At 34.7% G+C, this 21,301-nt stretch overlaps 1 protein-coding gene across 2 annotated transcripts; it reads right to left on the reverse strand.

The window, feature by feature from the left end:
- Nucleotides 1-147: 147 nt before the first annotated feature.
- Nucleotides 148-20,917, reverse strand: LOC117339122. Of its 2 annotated transcripts, none has more exons than XM_033900534.1 (15): nt 20,865-20,917; nt 20,301-20,429; nt 17,833-17,910; nt 15,498-15,693; nt 13,217-13,293; nt 10,219-10,372; nt 7,967-8,028; nt 5,047-5,175; nt 4,641-4,712; nt 4,059-4,088; nt 3,267-3,475; nt 2,183-2,455; nt 1,695-1,758; nt 1,048-1,421; nt 148-468 (listed from the first exon to the last, which is right to left on the reverse strand). In XM_033900534.1, exons 1-15 carry the CDS (start codon nt 20,910-20,912, stop codon nt 171-173), a joined length of 2,193 nt encoding a protein of 730 aa, XP_033756425.1. In that variant the 5' UTR covers nt 20,913-20,917; the 3' UTR covers nt 148-170. The 2 variants fall into 2 exon arrangements, with proteins under 2 accessions (XP_033756425.1, XP_033756424.1); XM_033900533.1 differs by having other exon boundaries at nt 10,210-10,372.
- Nucleotides 20,918-21,301: the final 384 nt, after the last annotated feature.

Genomic DNA, 21,301 nt, shown 5'->3' on the forward strand with positions numbered 1-21,301 from the left:
GGATCGTTTTAGTTTATAAAACAAATAACTAATCTACCTACAAATATCTCAAAAGAGCATCTACCTGTCATTTGCTACAAAAATGAAAGAGATCAGCTACATGTTGGTTTACCAAATATAATAATTAAAAGTATTCTTAAGCATATCTTCATTTGATGTTTTTAATGCCTTCATGAGAAAATTTCATCCAATATTGAAAAATCTGTAAGCTTCCTTTCAGAAGTTTCAGTAACATTTTCAGGTGTACTTTCCGTCCTTTCCTGAATATTCGTACTGCTGTCAGACGAATGCTCATCATTGGGAGGAGATTCACTTTCAGGATTATTTCTGTTTGGAGATACATCTGGTTTTGTGGTTAACTTCTTATGTTTGTTTTGAAAGAGGTTTGTCCTTTGCAAATTACTATTCTCACAAAAATGAACATGTCCAGATTGTGTCACGTTCTTGGAAGGTGTGTCTCGAGATTTCCTGGAAAAAAAGAAGTGATATATCTTTTTATGAACAAGGAATTAGTCACGTGGTTTTCTTCTTGTTTACCAAATACTGTGAGATAATGACAAAATGGGTCATTTTATTTATAACTTGAAAACTGTTTATGAAGATCTACACATGAATAAGGTACATTTAAAAACCCACACTGACACACAATCCACTGTCTGCATCCATCATACAAACCTTTGTATCAAAATAAACTAAATACTATATACCCCTGTCTACAATGTAGTTTCCCTATGTACATACAATGTACATTTTGCTTTGGCAAAGACAATAAAGATCTCAGAAGCTCTACAATCTATGATCAAATTTACCCATATCTGTAGGTTTTAAAATCAATGTCCTGATTTTTATTACTGATTTTTACCATCAATAACATACTAAATATACATTTCTTCTGTCATATCTCAGGTGACAACATCATACTATCATAAAGAATAAATTTTAAATTAAAAAGAGAAATAACACCTAGTTATCAAAATATCTTATTATAATCTAATTTCTTGTCAACTTTTCAATGTACCACAAAGCAATACATTGCAAATGAATTACCTAAATGATTTCTTTGGGCTCCTTTTTCTGACGTTTTCACTGATGAGGAAGTCATCAAGGAGAGATGTGCTTGGTACCTGATCCATGTCCCCACCAGACACTACACCTCTCGGGACGACACCAGAGGTAGGTCCTGTCACTTTCACTTTAGCAACTGTTACCTCTGGTGCAATATCACACCTCGAGCTTGGTACATCTATAGAGGACTCATCTTCATCATTATCTTCATCATCTACATCCATAGAACTAGCAAAGCTCTGTTTTGCACCCTTCTCTTTTGCCTGTTTTTTCGTGGTTGAATCAACATGTTTCTTGATTACATTTTCTTCTGTCTGTCGTAACTGAATACTTCTTATGAGATCTTCTCTGCCTGCCTGTTGCAGAATAATTGATATCAACAAGCATACTCAATGCTATTGAAACGTTCATTATATGACTGACCTCTTCAGTGTGATGTTTGAGTTATTAGTCAATGACCTTTTGATAATTATTTTGTCAATTCATTTTTGTCTGATAAATAACATTATAAGTGATGTTGGATATTTTGAATAATTTGAATTTAAAATTTGAAAATAAAAAAAAAAAAAAATAGTAGAAATCAATGAGAAGTAGAAAGGAGACAATTAAGTACTGTACTTGTTGGGTACCTGTTTAAGTATATCCTCAGCTATCTCTATAAGCTCCACCTCAGTCATCACATACTCTGTTCTTCTATCAACCACAGAAAGACCAAGAGAGATCAGTAACTTGTTATGAATGTTATAAGATCTACAACTTGTCATAAAACATAATGCTGTAGCTGCAAAATATATTAAACAACTGTAGATTTTGACTGTTTTGTAAAAAAAATATGATTTACCGTTATACAAAATAGATAGATAGGAAGTCAAAAAATATTTCCACTAAATATTGATCTGGGGTTTAAAAACATGTATCTCAAAAAATTATTATCTAGCAAAATAATACCCTTAAGTTTGCTAGTTTCCTTCAATCAATTCAAAATTATTTCAGCAAACTAAAAGATTCAGCAAAAATGTTGGATTCTGAATCATCTCAAGAGCTGATGATACAAATGAAATGATACACAGCATCCTTATTAAGAATTGTTGAATATATGATGCACTGTTTGACATACTTATACTTGCTATGGGTTGACTCTGTGCTATCTGCTCTACTTGTGGATGGTTTAGGCGACTTGGATTGAGAGATTTGTTTGGTTTTCCTATCTGACATCATCCAGTGAGGCAATTCACGATCTGATGATAATGATCTGGACAGGCAGAGTTTCTTGGCAGGTAACTTCTCATCATCAACATTGGCTTCTAGCTCATTCACTGAATTTGCCTTGGAAAACTTACTAACAGTGTCTGTGGCCAAGGAGGCCATCTCGCAATACATCTTGTTGAATCTAATAAGAGTAAACACACATACATTATGTACAGCAGTGTCAATAAAAGTATGCAATCTAATAATCTGATGTTATCAACTTTAGGGTAATGACTTATCAAATTACATATACATTGTATATTAAGAAGTTCACACTATCGCAAGGGTACGTAATTTTGCACAATACATATATTTACTCAATACATCTAACATTTTTTTTTTGCGATTTTCCTTCAAGTGGCTGAGGGCTGTTTTTTTTGTTTATAGGGTGACAAGTGCAAGACTTTCACTGTAATTTTGCCATCTTAAATATTCTCAATTTGTTTATAACGATTCCGGAAGGAGTGGTCATTACTTAAAAGCAAAAATGGCAGGAAGTTGACACTTTCTAATTTTCAAAAATTTTGTTTTAAATACTATTTCATGCATAGCATAGGGATAATTTTTTGTTTAGGATATTTCTAGTCTACGAAATGATTTGAAAACTATTCTTAACCAACAAAATTAAAGAAGTAAGATGGAAATTTTGTTCCTGATCATCTTCAAACCCAGAAATACATGTAAACATAAGTTAACAACATGTAAAGCTTCCATGCGCAGTGATGTGTGAGCACATCAGGTCAGTGATGTGTGAGCACATCAGGTTACACACTTGAATGTTAGGAAGCGTTTGTACATGTAAATCTAACAATGTAGGGTATACTTTCTTGAATGTATTGTATAATAATAAATACATAGCAAAAGTGTGCGATATTACGTACACCTACTCTAAAGTACATTTTCACGAGCGAGACAAATCTAATAATTTCTGATTATGGTAGAAAAAAACTAACCTTGTTATGGTATTTACACCATCAGCAAACAAACACTCTCTTCGACCATAGCCTAGATGCATGCTGATCACATTGTCGTGAAATGAAGAGATTTCACAAAATCCAGGAATCTCCGGTGTTTTTTGTTCCAAGTTCTCTGGAGGTAATATGTCCAGAACTTTTAGATATGGTGGGATATTTGGAATGCTGTAAACATGACTTGAGGCAACCTGCAAGGCAATTAACAGAAACAGCACACATTGCAATATAATCATATATCATATAGTATATGTAGCAACTATGGTAGCCAGCTTTCCAAGCAGTATATCATACTATCAAACGCAGCTTGTTGCCAACAAGTTTTGAATTGCTAGCCTTCATAGGCCGGCATCAGTTAATTCCAAGGTGAAGTTTGGAGTAACAATGAAATTTGTGAGTAGAACAATAAATTGTGACATTATAATCACCTAGGCAATATATGTACTTATTAAGAAACAAAGTGTTTTTTATTTTGTGATTCTTAAAATATGAGATTATAGACAGAAATGTTATACGAATGTATCATTTGGGATGAACATTTATAGGAATGTGGATACATGTAGTAGGACAACATGGGGCCATTAGATCTAGATACCATTTACTCACCACTGTAATATAATCCTTACCATGACAATCGTTCAATGGATTTCAGATTCGGAAGTATATTTGTCTGATTTTTAGAATTCTGTAAATCCCCATTATAAAGCTACATGTAGGACCGGCTAAGGAAATTTAGAGTACAAGCACCTGTTCTAGTGGCAATTATTTACTTACCAAAGAAGGTTGATGCACTGCCCTTGACATCTGAAATAAACCAAAACACTAGTCTAGAGAGCAAGACTGAATAACCCCAGTACTGTGACTTCTGAGTATAATCTCTATACAATCCAGGTATTAAGGGCCATGATGATCAAGAAAAAAAAAAAGTACCTATATTATTTTATCACATGATATTTTGAAAAGCTGGAATATAAAAAGTAAACAACTGATCAAATGACGAAAAACTTACTGTGAATTTTTGTATTAAAATCTGTCATTAAATTGATATCACATTGCTATAGATGACAAAAGAGAAGATGAAACCAGTAACAACGGCCTTGCATGACCTTTGATCAATCATTTGAATTTGTCAAAGATAGAATAGGTGCAATGCAAATATGAAACCTAGCTCAGAAGTTTGCCAGTAAATACTGTTAATAATGATATATGAAGACATGCTATCCTCAGCTTTGAATAAGAGAACTAAGACAAGAGGCAGGTTAGTCCCAATATTTACTACATTGTGTTACATTGTGTAACATGTATCATGTTTGTTAAATAGCAACGTAAAAGGAATATATGGTAACTTGATTTTACCTTAAGATGTGGCATGCCTGCAGTCTCGGCCATCACCTTGTGAACCTGGGACAGATACAGGTAGACACTATTCTGTGGAGATAACCATCAAATGGAAATAAAACACAAAACCAACACAACAGCAAATGTTTTGAATAGAAAAAACACATATCTATGGCAAATATTTAGATTTTCCCTTGGAAAAACTGATCATAAGATATCTATTTCATTGGCAATGGTTCAATAGAACTTAAAGCAGTTGTGTATAAAATAATAATATTTATTGCCAGTAGAACTAATTTGAAATATGTACATGACAGAAAGAAAACTAATAATAACACAAAGGATAAACAAATAATGTTAAAGCAACGATGCCATTACTTCTATTATAGGTTATCAATAAGTTTTGAAGAACTTGATTTAGAACCTTTGTGTGTATGTTGAGGTGGTGACGCCACTGGAGGAAGGCCAGTATCCCAGGGTTAGGAGGCTTGGTAAACCCTCCAGAGTCTGCAGGGCTCTCAATACAAAACATGTACACCGGGCAGCTAGAAAACTGAATTGTATACATACAGATGTGGTATTATGGTTAATCTATAGATACAGGTGTGGTATTATGGTTAATCTATAGATACAGGTGTGGTATTATGGTTAATCTATAGATACAGGTGTGGTATTATGGTTAATCTATAGATACAGGTGTAGGATTATAGTTAATCTATAGATACAGGTATAGTATTATGGTTAATCTATAGATACAGGTGTAGGATTATAGTTAATCAATAGATACAGGTGTGGTATTATGGTTAATCTATATATACAGGTGTAGGATTATAGTTAATCTATAGATACAGGTGTGGTATTATGGTTAATCTATAGAGACAGCTGTGGTATTATGGTTAATCTATATTAGATACAGGTGTAGGATTATAATTAATCTATAGATACAGGTGTAGGATTATAATTAATCTATTGATACAGGTGTAGGATTTAGCTATATCTAGAAGTACCCCTTCAGCTATCCAGGCCTTACTCAATATTGGAGTAGGATCCATTTATCTATCCTTTGCTAGAATTTTCTGACTGGATATATACTTCAGGCACAGTTAACATATCAGATAAACTTTATATTTCAGCTATATCTAAATATTCCAAGACTCCAAGATGGAGCAAGGATCTTGAAGTAAGGCCTGGATAGCTAAAGGAATCCTACTCCATGATGAATAAGACCAGGATAGCTAAAGGGATGCTACTCCTAGATAAAGTATGGCCTGTGAAGCTAAAGGGATACTACTCCAAGATGGAGTAAGGCTTCAATTGGGAAGCTAAAGAGATGCTACTCCGAGATGGAGTATGGCTCGAGGATAGCTAAAAGGATGCTACTCCAAGATGGAGTAAGGTTTGGGAAGCTAAAGGGATGCTACTCCGAGATGGAGTATGGCCAGGATAGCTGAAGACATCCTACTCCAAGATGGAGTAAGGCCAGGATAGCTGAAGACATCCTACTCCAAGATGGAGTAAGGCCAGGATAGCTGAAGACATCCTACTCCAAGATGGAGTACGGCCAGGATAGCTAAAGGGATCCTACTTCAAGATGGTACAAGGCCTGTATAGGCATTTTTTACATCAACAATAACATGATGTCACGGCAACAGTATAATGATGTCACGTCGACAATTCAATCACATCACATCAACATTTCCTTGCATTGATGTAACGTCAATATTAGATACACCAGACATTAAACATGGTGAGAGAAAAATAATCATTCACCCCCATGGAAGTGAGACAGGGGAATCTCAACCCTCGGGGTAAGATAATTAAGCTGCCAAACACTCGGCAAGCCTTGTGTTTAGCAACTTAAGAACCTTCCCCTTGGGTCCCCTGTCTCTCACCCCCAAGGGGGTGAAAGATTCTATCATTCTCTCACCCTGGACAGGGATATCCGCTGTTTTACCGGGGAGAGATTTTCTTATCTCACCCTAGGGAAAACACAAGCTACACGTGCTCTTTGAACGTGCTCTTGTTCTCGATAGGGTGACGCCACTGTGTGAAAACAAGGGTCTGTAACATGGACAGGGATATCTCAACCCTCATGTGCCAAGCTCACACTCAAGTTAAGACAATCCCTGTCCATGTAACATTTACAGGCCCATGTAAGATTCTATTTGTCCATCAACCTTGATCCCTCTTTCTGCCCCAATTTCATTAAATCATTATTATTTTGAAAATGGAGTAAAATTAAAAAGAGATTTCAGTAACATTGTATTTAGTAGTCACAAAAAAATATCAGCATTCTAGTACAATATACAGCACAGTGCATACAAAATTTAAGCTATCCAACTTAGCCCAGAATAAAAATATAAAGTTACACAGTCTACAAGGATATGTACAGTAAGTGTGTTATAAATCATAAAAACAGCCAACTAGGATAGGATTAAACCGCCCAGAGACAGACAGAGTGTGCTGGACTATCAAATATGTATACTTAGATGAAGGACTATATATCACATACAAATTGTACATAGCTTTTGTGTAGTAAATATACATGTATATCTACATCTGTGGAATTGTTACATAGAAAAACAGAGGTTACAAAACTCATGGTTGTTGTATATAGGGTATTTTTTCATTCTCATTAGTTATTTTTCCAATGTTACAAAATACTCTTGTGTGAGTGATTTTGTGTGACCTGTTTCTACCACAATTAAAAAAGCTACAAGTATGAATTAACACCCGTGTACTTCGTTTATGATATCATTTGAGTTGTAAGGATATGACCTGTTGTGAAATGCTGCTAACTAATACGCAAAACTGCCCTATTCAGAAATCTGTGAAAATATTATAATTTGTTACAAATCATAACAGGTAGTAAACAACATTTTTATCTTCAAAGCATTAACTTGATAGAAATGAAAATAAAAATGTAATTATCAGAAAACAAGTGCAAGCTACTTTTTATGTGTTTCGGCGACAGCATACCAATATATATATATCAAAACATGATTAATAGATTATAATGTAAATTAATGTATACCGCATACATGTAGTCTTTTGCTGGGCTACTATACCAGTCAGAAATAGTTGACAGCCTTAACCTTTGTGTAACCATACAGTACCTTATACATTCTACAGTAATCACTTCAATGTATCTGTGTGAACATGTATATACCGGTATGAAATGAAATATTCATTGGGTACATGCATTTATTTCCATGCTGTTTTTAATGTGAATATAGCGAAATCAAATCCACAGCAAAGATTACCACCTTAGGGTAGCAACTTAATAGGAAGGTTCTCAAACAACAGATATCAGAAATAAAAACATCCTATTATTGACAACATACCTGTTTGACTAGGCTCTGCATTATGTGTCTGTGCTTAGCCTTTTCCTGTTGCCCAGATGTTCCTAATATATTACAAACAAAATAATAGATCATGACCTACTAAAAGTGTACATTGGATCTATCACATAAGGGGTCTACATCACTCCCCTGGAAATCTCACTGATCATTGCAGAATAGTAGCCATTTTAAAAATGTCACCTCTATTCATCTATAGGGCCCCACCCCTCAAGTCCAAAAGGGGCCAGCTAGAGCAACTATTTATTCCAAATTTGTGTCCCATTCTAAAGGATGCCTCTGACCCAATTTGGTCAAAATCTATTCAGTTATTCATGACTAGCTGTAGCAATTTTAAGGGAAAAATGACCAACAATGGATGCCATATCATGGGATAAACTCATGATCACAGGTCCTTCTGGCCAAAAAGGCTAAAAAATATTTTGTAATATCAAAGTGATGCAAAATTAAACATATTTCATCAATAATGAAACAGCATTTATGAAATATCAATTGCAGCATTCAGCATTAGTATATTTTATAATTACTGGTGTGTCTTTAAGATTAAGTAAAATATTGCGAATTAAAAACATCTAACTACAAAAGCTGTTTGAGAACAACAAATAACTTGCCTATCGATGACAAGTTTCATACTAATAACAAGAGATCCTAGAGTTGTCCACTTGGCATCCACCCTTGAATTATCCAAATCGGTCCTACATGTATATGAAAGACTCATATTTTCTCTTTTTCCCCCTCTTTCTCTTAATCATATTTCAAAACATGGAAAACCTACATATGAAGTCTAAGAGAGATCTAGGAAGAACTTTCTGACATATATATCAATAACAAATTTCAACTATCAAAATCCAAGATGGCCTCCTTTGGACTATTTTGATTTCAAGATACTACTAAAAATAGAATGGGCACAACAATGGACCAGTTGTAACCTACCTATAAAGATTGAGAAGGATTCTTACAGTACTCATCAGTGATAACTGTCTTAAACAGTCAATATCAAAGATGACAGACTGTTGGTATTTTTGTTTTCCCGATCAGACTTACAATTAAACAGGCACAACTAAGGACCAAGGAAAACCTAAAGTACATTATGAAGTTTGAGAAATATCCCTACAGTACTTTTTCAAGAAATAGTGATGACAAACTTTGAACTGTAAAAACCAAAGGTGTTTACCTGCAGGCAAATTAGTTTACCTGATCAGTCTCAAAATAGGATGGGCACAAATAGGGGCAAAGTGGAGCTTACATGTGATGATTGAGAAACATCCTTTCAGTACTTCTCAAGAAATAGTGATAACAAAGATTGTCATGGACAGACCAAAGACAAAGGGTGATTGGAATATAGAGCTCACCACCTTATGATGGTGGACTAAAGATTGATATTCAAAGATTAACAAATTGAATAAATAAAAAGATAAGAAGAAAATTCTTTTTGGATCAATCTCCACAAAACAGTATATAGTTATCCAAAAGTGCTTGAAAAAATAATTTTCTCAATTGATGATGATGATGTTAAGGTGATCATTACCCCTCATCCCACCCCCTTCTATTCTGATGCAGTGAGCGAAAAACAACAAATATCAATTTTGAACAAGAGTACAGCGAGGTGGAACAATATATTGCCCCTTTAATGCCAAATAGTGTTACATACTATCTTGCATTAAAATAAAATTTGCATCACTTTATGTGTGGCCAGCTGGCATGCTATAAATCTCACCTTTCACAACAAAGTCAAAGTTCAATTTCAAATAGTTAAATAGAATTCTGTTCATGAAAACACAACTTCATATCATGAATATAATGTATACTAAGTTTCCAAGAGATCAGTTGGAAAATGTTGGAGAAGATAGCCAGACAAACAAAAGTTAACGCCGGAGAGACAGATGGACGGACGGACAGCACCATACAATAATATAAACAACCACCAAATTTGACAGGCGTAGCAAAATATTCTAATCAAGCAATACATTAAGTTTTATTAATACATTTGAACATCTACATTTGCACATATTGATATAACAGGGTTTTGATACAGAATGGCTGCAAATGCATGCATTAATTAACCTTCATAGGAAGATACATGTCTCAATATAATAAATAATACAGACTAAATCTATAAAAAATAGACCTTTGCTGAAGAAGCTGACCTCCATGACAACTTGCTACCAATCAAATACAAAAATGTGACAGTTTTAACAGTAATAAGCTGAATGTTTATAACTACAGACCTGACATACCGACAGTGTTATCACAGATAACAAATATTCGTCCCCCTGTGTTGACATCCGACCAATGTCGACAGATAGACACCACCTCAGGGCGAAGACAAGGCTCTTCAGTAGAACTACACAACATTCCTTCCCACTGCATACACAGGGCAGGCACCTCAAACTGTATCGGTGATGAAGGAAAACAGTCATAAAATACATATCGCAGAAATCAGAATACTTATCTTTGATATACAGCTATAGCATATATGTAGTCAAGGTTTATCACTAAAAACTAGCCACTACAAACTTCAATGTACATTATACAACTTGCTCCGTTATTCTGTGGTAAGCCTTGAACCAAGTGTTTGGCAGGTAATTAGTAACTATAATTTTGCTTGTTTGCACACTTTTTAATTGCCCCCTAAAAAGACAGGGTGATTAATATAATAATTGTATTGCACGTATTAAGAACAAACACAAAGGTTAGTTTAATAATACCATGGTACATCCATCATAAATGAAAAATAGGTCAAGTATGCATTCAATAAGTATATCTAATAGCACCAGCCGTCAGTGAAATATACATCTGTAACTTATACTGGGACAGACTTAATGACACACTTTATACTGGGACAGACTTAATGACACATACTTTATACTGGGACAGACATAATGACACATAACTTATACTGGGACAGACTTAATGACACATACCTTATACTGGGACAGACTTAATGACACATACCTTATACTGGGACAGACTTAATGACACATACCTTATACTGGGACAGACATAATGACACATACCTTATACTGGGACAGACTTAATGACACATACCTTATACTGGGACATACTTAATGACACATACCTTATACTGGAACAGACTTAATGACACATACCTTATACTGGTACAGACTTAATGACACATACTTTATACTGGGACAGACTTAATGACACATACCTTATACTGGGACAGACTTAATGACACATAACTTATACTGGGACAGACTTAATGACACATATCTTATACTGGGACAGACTTAATGACACATACCTTATACTGGGACAGACTTAATGACACATATCTTATACTGGGACAGACATAATGACACATACCTTATACTGGGACAGACTTAATGACACATACCTGATACTGGGACAGACTTAATGACACATACCTTATACTGGGACAGACTTAATGACACATACCTTATACTGGGACAGACTTAATGACACATACCTTATACTGGGACAGACTTAGTGACACATACCTTATACTGGGACAGACTTAATGACACACACCTTATACTGGGACAGACTTAATGACACACACCTTATACTGGGACAGACTTAATGACACATACCTTATACTGGGACAGACTTAATGACACATACCTTATACTGGGACAGACTTAATGACACATACCTTATACTGGGACAGACTTAATGACACATACCTTATAATGGGACAGACTTAATGACACATACCTTATACTGGGACAGACATAATGACACATACCTTATACTGGGACAGACTTAATGACACATACACATACCTTATACTGGGACAGACTTAATGACACATACCTTATACTGGGACAGACTTAATGACACATACCTTATACTGGGACAGACTTAGTGACACATACCTTATACTGGGACAGACATAATGACACATACCTTATACTGGGACAGACTTAATGACACATACCTTATACTGGGACAGACTTAATGACACATACCTTATACTGGGACAGACTTAATGACACATACCTTATACTGGGACAGACTTAATGACACATACCTTATACTGGGACAGACTTAATGACACATACCTTATACTGGGACAGTCTTAGTGACACATACCTTATACTGGGACAGACTTAATGACATACCTTATACTGGGACAGACTTAATGACACATACCTTATACTTGGACAGACATAATGACACATACCTTATACTGGGACAGACATAATGACACATACCTTATACTGGGACAGACTTAATGACACATACCTTATACTTGGACAGACATAATGACACATACCTTATACTGGGACAGACTTAATGACACATACCTTATACTGGGACAGACCTAATGACACATACCTTATACTGGGACAGACTTAATGACACATACCTTATACTGGGACAGACTTAATGACACATACTTTATACTGGGACAGACTTAATGACACATACCTTATACTGGGACAGACCTAATGACACATACTTTATACTGGGACAGACTTAATGACACATACCTTATACTGGGACAGACTTAATGACACATACTTTATACTGGGACAGACCTGTCCTAATGACACATACTTTATACTGGGACAGACTTAATGACACATACCTTATACTGGGACAGACTTAATGACACATACCTTATACTGGGACAGACTTAATGACACATACCTTATACTGGAACAGACTTAATGACACATCCCTTATACTGGGACAGACTTAATGACACACACCTTATACTGGGACAGACTTAATGACACATACCTTATACTGGGACAGACTTAATGACACATACCTTATACTGGGACAGACTTAATGACACATACCTTATACTGGGACAGACTTAATGACACATATCTTACACTGGGACAGACCTAATGACACATATACATGTACCTTATACTGGGACAGACTTAATGACACATACCTTACACTGGGACAGACTTAATGACACATACCTTATACTGGGACAGACTTAATGACACACACCTTATACTGGGACAGACTTAATGACACCTACCTTATACTGGGACAGACTTAATGACACATACCTTATACTGGGACAGACTTAATGACACATACCTTATACTGGGACAGACTTAATGACACATACCTTATACTGGGACAGACTTAATGACACATACCTTATACTGGGACAGACTTAATGACACATACCTTATACTGGGACAGACATAATGACACATAACTTATACTGGGACAGACTTAATGACACATACTTTATGCTGGGACAGACTTAATGACACATACCTTATACTGTGATCTGACAGTCAATGGTATTGTTTTCTCAAACACTTCAATACCTTCATCATCACAAGGATTAGAAACTGCAAAGAAATACTATTATTTAGATCATTTATGATAATTATATTTGCCCTGATGTTTGCTGATGGATGTTCTTAATAAGCCTTTTTTTTGTTAAAAGAGCTTTGGATAAGGCCATCAGTGAATCGGGTGCGTTGGTAGTTTTGTGGTGCGTTTATAATTAACATACCGCTGCAAATTTATTGGAAAGACTGACTGCGGCCAATAAAACAGATTTTAGTGCTTATTAATAAGTGTAATCTGTATATCACTTAGAGTGTCTCAAATATAATTATATACCACACAAATCTTCCTTTCAACAATGTTAATGGGAATGTGAAATGCAGGTCTAATTCAGCATCTGCAACTGTTATTTGATAAATGTTCTTTAAGATTGATCAGACAGCATTTACCTGAATACTGTCCCTAACATATCAATAATTTGAAAAATTTAATTGGTTTCACAGATACAATCTATGTATCATTAATTGTTAGGCCCTACAAGAACATCCATGGTAAAAATTTAGACCATAACATATCAAACTGATCTACAGACCACTTAAAAAAAGGTTTCAAAATTGTAACTACAAAAAGTGAAGTTTGAAACATCATTTTCATAAACTGAATCCATAACATCATTGTTAGACCTCAAGAGAATATTAATGTCAATACTTAGAACAGAGTTTAAAAGTATTGCATAACTTAATAAACAATGATCAGACAGGTTTTATAACAAGGAGATATATTGGGGAAATACAAAATTCATTCATGATATAATGCAATATGCAGAAGAAAAAGAAATTCAAGGTATGCTTTTGATAATAAATTTTGAAAAGGCTTTTGACTTTGGTAGTTGGGGATATAGAGGTTACACAACGAGTGGTTGTTGGATATGGAATTTATTTCACACGAGTAAGGTATTTTTAAAGTTACAAAAGACACAAGCTTTAGCGAGTGTTTTTTGCAACTTTTAAAAAATAACTTACGAATGTGAAATAAATTCCATATCCAACAATTTCGAGTCGTGTGACCTGTTTCTACCACAATAATATCAGCTTGAATCAAAGGGAAACGTGGTCAAGTATAATTTCGCGTATGCAAATAAAGTGTACCGGTGACGTCCGGGACCCGGTGATGTGACGTCATTAGATTATTGATGACGTCAATAACAATTGCAGCTTGGGTCAAAGTTCACCGTGTTAGCCAATCAAAATGCGTACAGAGTTTATACCACGTGTGGTATAAACAGATTTTTAATATTCAACAGCTGTAATGATTAACTGATGGTTTGAGAGTTGAATAACACAGGGTATTGTGGTAGAAATATTATTAAACAAAGTGTTGACTTTTTTAACTTTGGAGTTGATATACATGTACATACAAATGGATTAAATAATACATGCGAATACTAGTCTCTTCTATAAACCAGGGTGGAAATCTATTAACATTTTTAGTATTAAAAGTAAATCACCAATGGAGTGATTTTACTGATCCTATTACCCAGGTAACAGTGTAAATCACCAATGGAGTGATTTTACCGATCCTATTGCCCAGGTAACAGTGTAAATCACCAATGGAGTGATTTTACCGATCCTATTGCCCAGGTAACAGTGTAAATCACCAATGGAGTGATTTTACCGATCCTATTGCCCAGGTAACAGTGTAAATCACCAATGGAGTGATTTTACCGATCCTATTGCCCAGGTAACAGTGTAAATCACCAATGGAGTGATTTTACCGATCCTATTGCCCAGGTAACAGTGTAAATCACCAATGGAGTGATTTTACCGATCCTATTGCCCAGGTAACAGTGTAAATCACCAATGGAGTGATTTTACCGATCCTATTACCCAGGTAACAGTGTAAATCACCAATGGAGTGATTTTACCGATCCTATTACCCAGGTAACAGTGTAAATCACCAATGGAGTGATTTTACCGATCCTATTACCCAGGTAACAGTGTAAATCACCAATGGAGTGATTTTACCGATCCTATTATCCAGGTAAAAGTGTTAATCACCAATGGAATGATTTTACCGATCCTATTACCCAGGTAACAGTGTAAATCACCAATGGAGTGATTTTACCGATCCTATTACCCAGGTAACAGTGTAAATCACCAATGGAGTGATTTTACCGATCCTATTACCCAGGTAACAGTGTAAATCACCAATGGAGTGATTTTACTGATCCTATTACCCAGGTAACAGTGTAAATCTGTCTTACCTTCATTGCTGCAGTAACTGATTTGATCTTCGTTCCCCTCTGAAAACCATTTGTTTATATCCTTATCTTGTACAGAAAGTTCTTGTGATGTTACTCCAACTGAATTTTCTGCCAGACTATACTCGCGAGACCAAAGCAGTTGTAATCGACCATTTGCAGGTAGCACTTTTACTGAGGCAATAGTTTTTGAAGATTCCTGTCAAATAAATGTAACCAGTAGTTTGCATTTCAATATCAGCTACATATTATAATGCTTGTTACACTTTCAGTATTTAAAGGGTTTTAGACACAAAAAGGTAAAAGTTGTCTATAGGTTGGTTTTCTGAAAAGCCAGTCAAATTACCTCACACTCCTGGGGTTGTGTATATACACGCTGAGATACAGGGCATGGTATGGGTCCATCTGGACAACTGACCTATATGCAAAATTTCATTCTGATAACGAGGTCGGTCAGCCCCCTACGTCACAGGTTCACTGCTGACGAGATGATAGTATAACTAACGTTATAAACACCCAAATGTGTGTCGCATTAAATCACTATTTACACACTATCTACCAAAGGTTTTGTGATGTGGGAATACTTTACATTGTACTCCAGTGATGATCCCGTTATTCATTAAACAATTGTATTCAATTCAACTTTATTCCATAAGTTTTACAACTTATTGGATAAAATAGTATATAACATTAATGGACAAAGGCATCCTCTTACATGATTTATAATTCAATAAGCTAATTTGTCAGATTTGTTACAGGGAAACAGAGAAATAATCATTAAAAATGAATATATTCTAATTAAAATCTTATAAAAAATCTTTCCTTAAGTTTATTTGCTAGTGATAAATATTTTCCTAAATTGTTCACTTCTTTTATAAATATGTTCTTTGAGTAACTGAATACGTTTAAACATACTAGAGTATTTAAAATGATATGTTTTAATCAAATCAATACGAATGTCTGCGTAACATTTTCACCACATCAAATACATTTCCTTTTATAACATTCATAAAACATTCTTTAAGGAAATTGTCAAAAGAGGATGTTGTTTGAATACATTACTGTAAAATTGATCAGAACAGTAACTGATTTCTTCAAACATTTACCCAAGATTGACAGTTCAAAGTTCCTGATTTAAATAAAGAATCCAAGGATCTTTAGTTTCCAACATGTCATCATAACATGCTTTGAGTACAAAATTATCTGAACGCTTTAATTTCAATCAATATTTAAAAATTCTTGATTTAATATGTACAAAGGAAATCCTCAAAGTTCAATGTACAAAAAACCCATGTATCGTCTTAGATATAAAAAAAAATCAGTTCTGTGATTACGTACTATCTAATTAAATTACATCACGATGAGACAACTGTATTTCAAACTACTGCATTTTTATCAAATCTTTATCTTGCAAAATTAAGAAATGGATATTTTTATGTTAATATTACGTCAGGAAAGGGTAAAACATGTTCTTAAAAGTGTACAAAATCTTATCAAATTATGCCAAAAATAAAATGGTTAACAAGGCTAGGAAAATTAATCACCGTAAAAAGACTGCACAAGTGAGATCATTTTGTCACCTCACTGTATAGTAGACCAGAGATGTATATATCACATATGTGATATTTACATCTCTGAGTAGACCTATAGTGTATATGCCATTGTTTGAGTTTTTAAAATAAAAAAAAATTAGTAAATTACCAAGGTTATGATATTGTCCGCTGGTCTACTATTTTGATTATACAATTACAGACATGAGGTGTGGAAAGAAAATCTAAACATGTAAGATGATAAAATCAGGACATTCGCTGTCATTGCTTTCAATGTTTACAAAATAATATGGGGCTCTTTGAAGTTTCCCTCTATAAATGCATATAACAAGGCAGATTCTAGCCTAGTGATACTGGTGAGGTGAACCAGATGACGCGGTGGACCACGTGACCACCTAGCTCATTAAAATTTTTCAGCCAGCAGCAATATCCCCCTACTGGCCTAAAATAGATAAACAGCTTTGTAAGGCGAGGTGAAACCTGTGTCAGCCAACATTTATGGGGTCGGGCTAACAGAAAATGGAAAAATACCCTATGTGTCCAAAACCCTTTAAATTTTTTTTGCATCCTAATTAATGAAGCATCACATTTGTATACCCAGTATATGCAGTTTACCTTTGTACAGCCTATTAAAATTGTATAAAATGAGTCTACGTATGATTCTCCTTCAGAGTTTGACCAACATTTTTTATGCATGATTATCAATAAAGAAATCTCTATAAAGACTTAATTCTCAGGCTTTAATTTTCAGTGTAATATTATTTTTGATAAAATATTGGATACAGAACCTTTCTGTGTACCATTCTGATGTACGAGTCTCTGGTTGTAGCTGCAGCATTCTCATCATCCACCACCACTTTTTTGTTCTGAAGAAAATGGCGAATTATTACCAGTGTTAGGAATCACTTTAAAAGTTGTGATCAATTATCATCAAACATGAAGCAAAAGGGATATACACTAGTACTGTACCTGTTAAAACATTCACCCAAATAGGGGTAAAATCATAGCCATGTTTTAAAATATCAGTTTAATGCATTTTTATGTAAACTTTAACAGTAATTATGTTCATTTAATCACTTTTCAAGTCTGTTATAAACCCATGTTACACAAATTATTACCGTACTATATGAATGTACACCAGTTAACAGTTTACTATGAATAAAAAATATTCACAATTTTGTATTTTTTTATCCCTATAGTATGCATGATTTGTTAGTTTTTATCCCTATAGTATGCATGCTTTGTCATCAAACAAAATACATTGTATATTGATAACATATTTCTTAAGGTGCCTGTTGTCTAAAGAATCAATCAAACAAACACTGTCTTGATCGATCAACCTCAATCGGAGCTCGGGATCTCTAATCTGATTCTATATTGTAAATATATTATTGTTTACTTGTGCAATTGTACAGTCATTACATTTGATATAAAGGGATATCAAATTCATAAGGAAATCCTTAATAAACTTTTCTAGCTTTAATACAGATAAGTGATCTAGAATGCAACAAGGATGGATAGTATTGCAACAGCAATACAAAGTCCCCTGTCTGACCTAGGAGTGCACCTTTTTATTTACCATTTATTTTCGACAGAACTTCAATAGATATATGTATTAAACTAGTTTTCCCAATATTTCAGGTTGCGGACAACAAATATTTAAAAAAACAAAAACAACTAGAACCGTCACCAGGATGGCTGACTAATACATATACCCCCGCAATCTGCATGAGTCAATGGTGAATTGGAACTGATAATTAGAGGCTAACTTAGATAACCCAGTAATATACTAGTGACCAGTTGCCATAGCAACCATAATTTTGAGAAAAAGAAAGTGACAAGCACATCTACACATGGTCCTCTATATTTGTGTGAAGTTTCATTGAAAGCAACGTTTACCCTTTGGTTTGGAAGGAGTTGTCCGGACAAACTTAAAGTTATCGTTCTTATCGGAAAACCTGTTTATAGTGACCAGTTGCCATAGCAACCATAATTTTGAGAAAAAGAAAGTGGCATGCACATTTACACATGGTCATTAATATTTGTGTGAAGTTTCATTGGAATCAGCCCCTCGGTTTAGGAGGAGTTGTCCAGACAAAAAGTGTCTACAGACAGACGGACGGACGGACGACGGAGGCTAAACCTATAGTCCCCTGTTTTTCAAATGGCAGGGGACTAAAAATTTGATCTATCTCAAGTTCCTGAAACATATATGTAACATTTATTGTAAGTCGTAAAGGGATAAGATACACCGATATATAATATACTTGTGTAATGTGCACTGGGGGTACAACGGATCTGGAGTGGTCACCCATACAAGAGCTGACCACTCTTGACGTAGCTTAAATACGGTACACAGACACAACACTCAACCGCACAGGGGGCACAGCCACAAAAGTTAGCTATCAGACTATGCATCTAAAATGCCCATATCCATGAACCATCACATTACCCCCTTCCTCGATAAGCTTATATTATATTATAATGCACATGCTGAAGCTTCCATGGGTTCAACCAAGCACACACAACTGTCCCTCTTAAGCTTGTTGTTATTTATAGCGGTGTCGCCTCATGACCAGACCCCTTATAGTCACTAATAAGTCTCCAGGAACATTGTTCTTTCCATGCTGTCCAAGGGCACACTATACAGAATACCAGGCCCGTTCGCTGCTACCAAATGTAACATGTACCAATTAATATAATGCAGGGTACAGTGAATTAGTCACCAATATATATATGACCACGTGCACGCTCAACATTGCTTAAATTACAGTATACAGACACAACACTCAACTGCACAGTCACAAAAGCTTTAACTATCGGACTATGCTGCTGAAATGCCCATATCCATGAACATGAACTATCACACTCGGAAGTAATTAGTATGCAAAATGTAAAGAAAACTGGTTGGTAAAATCAACAGTCTTCTCTAGATCTGGAACTCCCCAGTTTTCAATACAGAACTCTCCTTTCTTTCAATTCTGTCCCTTGCTAATAATGACAGAGATTTAAAATAAATCAGAAGATTCTGTATTCATTGATTATAAATTATGCAACTATTGAAGTGCAATTATCTATAAAAATGTCTGATAATGACGTCTAAACATAAATACAATCAAGGCTATACAGTGTACCAACATGTTATGTGGTTGAACAATTGTATGATATATTCATAAAAACAGTATCCTTCTTACTGTTATTATAAATCACAGAACGTTTGATTCCTGTAGACATATCTATAGGCGATACAACAAACCTTTTTCAGTAAGCTGATAACTTGAAGAATGACATCTCGAAGACCAACTGCATTGTCTCTGAAGTAGTCATGTGGGCAAACTCTTTCATGAATTGGTGATGATAACTTCTCACAAAGTATGTTTCTACCCTGAAAAATTAATTGACACCACATGACAGTCTATCAAATCTTTCCTGTCGTGTTAACCTCTAATATATTATTGGAGTAGGCTCAGTAGAGAACAACCCGAGATTTGCGATGATCGGGGCTTTTATTGATGTAATTGATACATACGATTTAATCAATAAAAGCATGTCCGATCACAAGGTTCAAAATTCGATTCAGCATCAGTACAAAGCCAGAGACTTCTATAACATGCGATATATACGTCTCTGAGAAATCCTACGGGCAATTCTGTCTACATAGGCCCTAGTAGTACACTACTATACTTTAAGGCTGAAGCATGTGATAACATATAAAAAGAAGCGATTTCATTGGATCCTAATGCATTTTAAATATGATAGAAAACGTTGTTGATGCCATGTTAAATTATAATTGATATGAACAAATATAAAAGGAATGTACACAGTATTTTGGTCCGTGCAACAGAACCAAATCATAATTTGCCGCCATCTTTAGTCGCTTACAACATAAAAAAATCCATAAATCATGAAATTTTAAGTTATTATTAAAACAATTTGAAAATAGCAATACTTTTGTAAAATAAGAACCATTTTTGATGCTTAATTAACAAAAACATGAGGCCTTTCGATATTTCTCTTTCTATTTTTTTATAACGATATAAATAATAATAGTAATAGTAAAAACGACTTCCGGAATTTACGAAGCCCGGAATCGACTGAAATATAATATTTTTATCAGGTGTAGAAGTATTCAAAATGAATTTGATTTGAGTTTGGAAGTATCTCATAACTGATAATTTTGAAAGTTAATTTTATCGAAATTATAAAATAATCAATTATCACTTCTGAAGCCTTAAACCACAACTAACGGTGTCAACA

This window comes from Pecten maximus, chromosome 12 (assembly GCF_902652985.1).
Source record: "Pecten maximus chromosome 12, xPecMax1.1, whole genome shotgun sequence".
Lineage (NCBI taxonomy): Eukaryota > Metazoa > Mollusca > Bivalvia > Pectinida > Pectinidae > Pecten > Pecten maximus.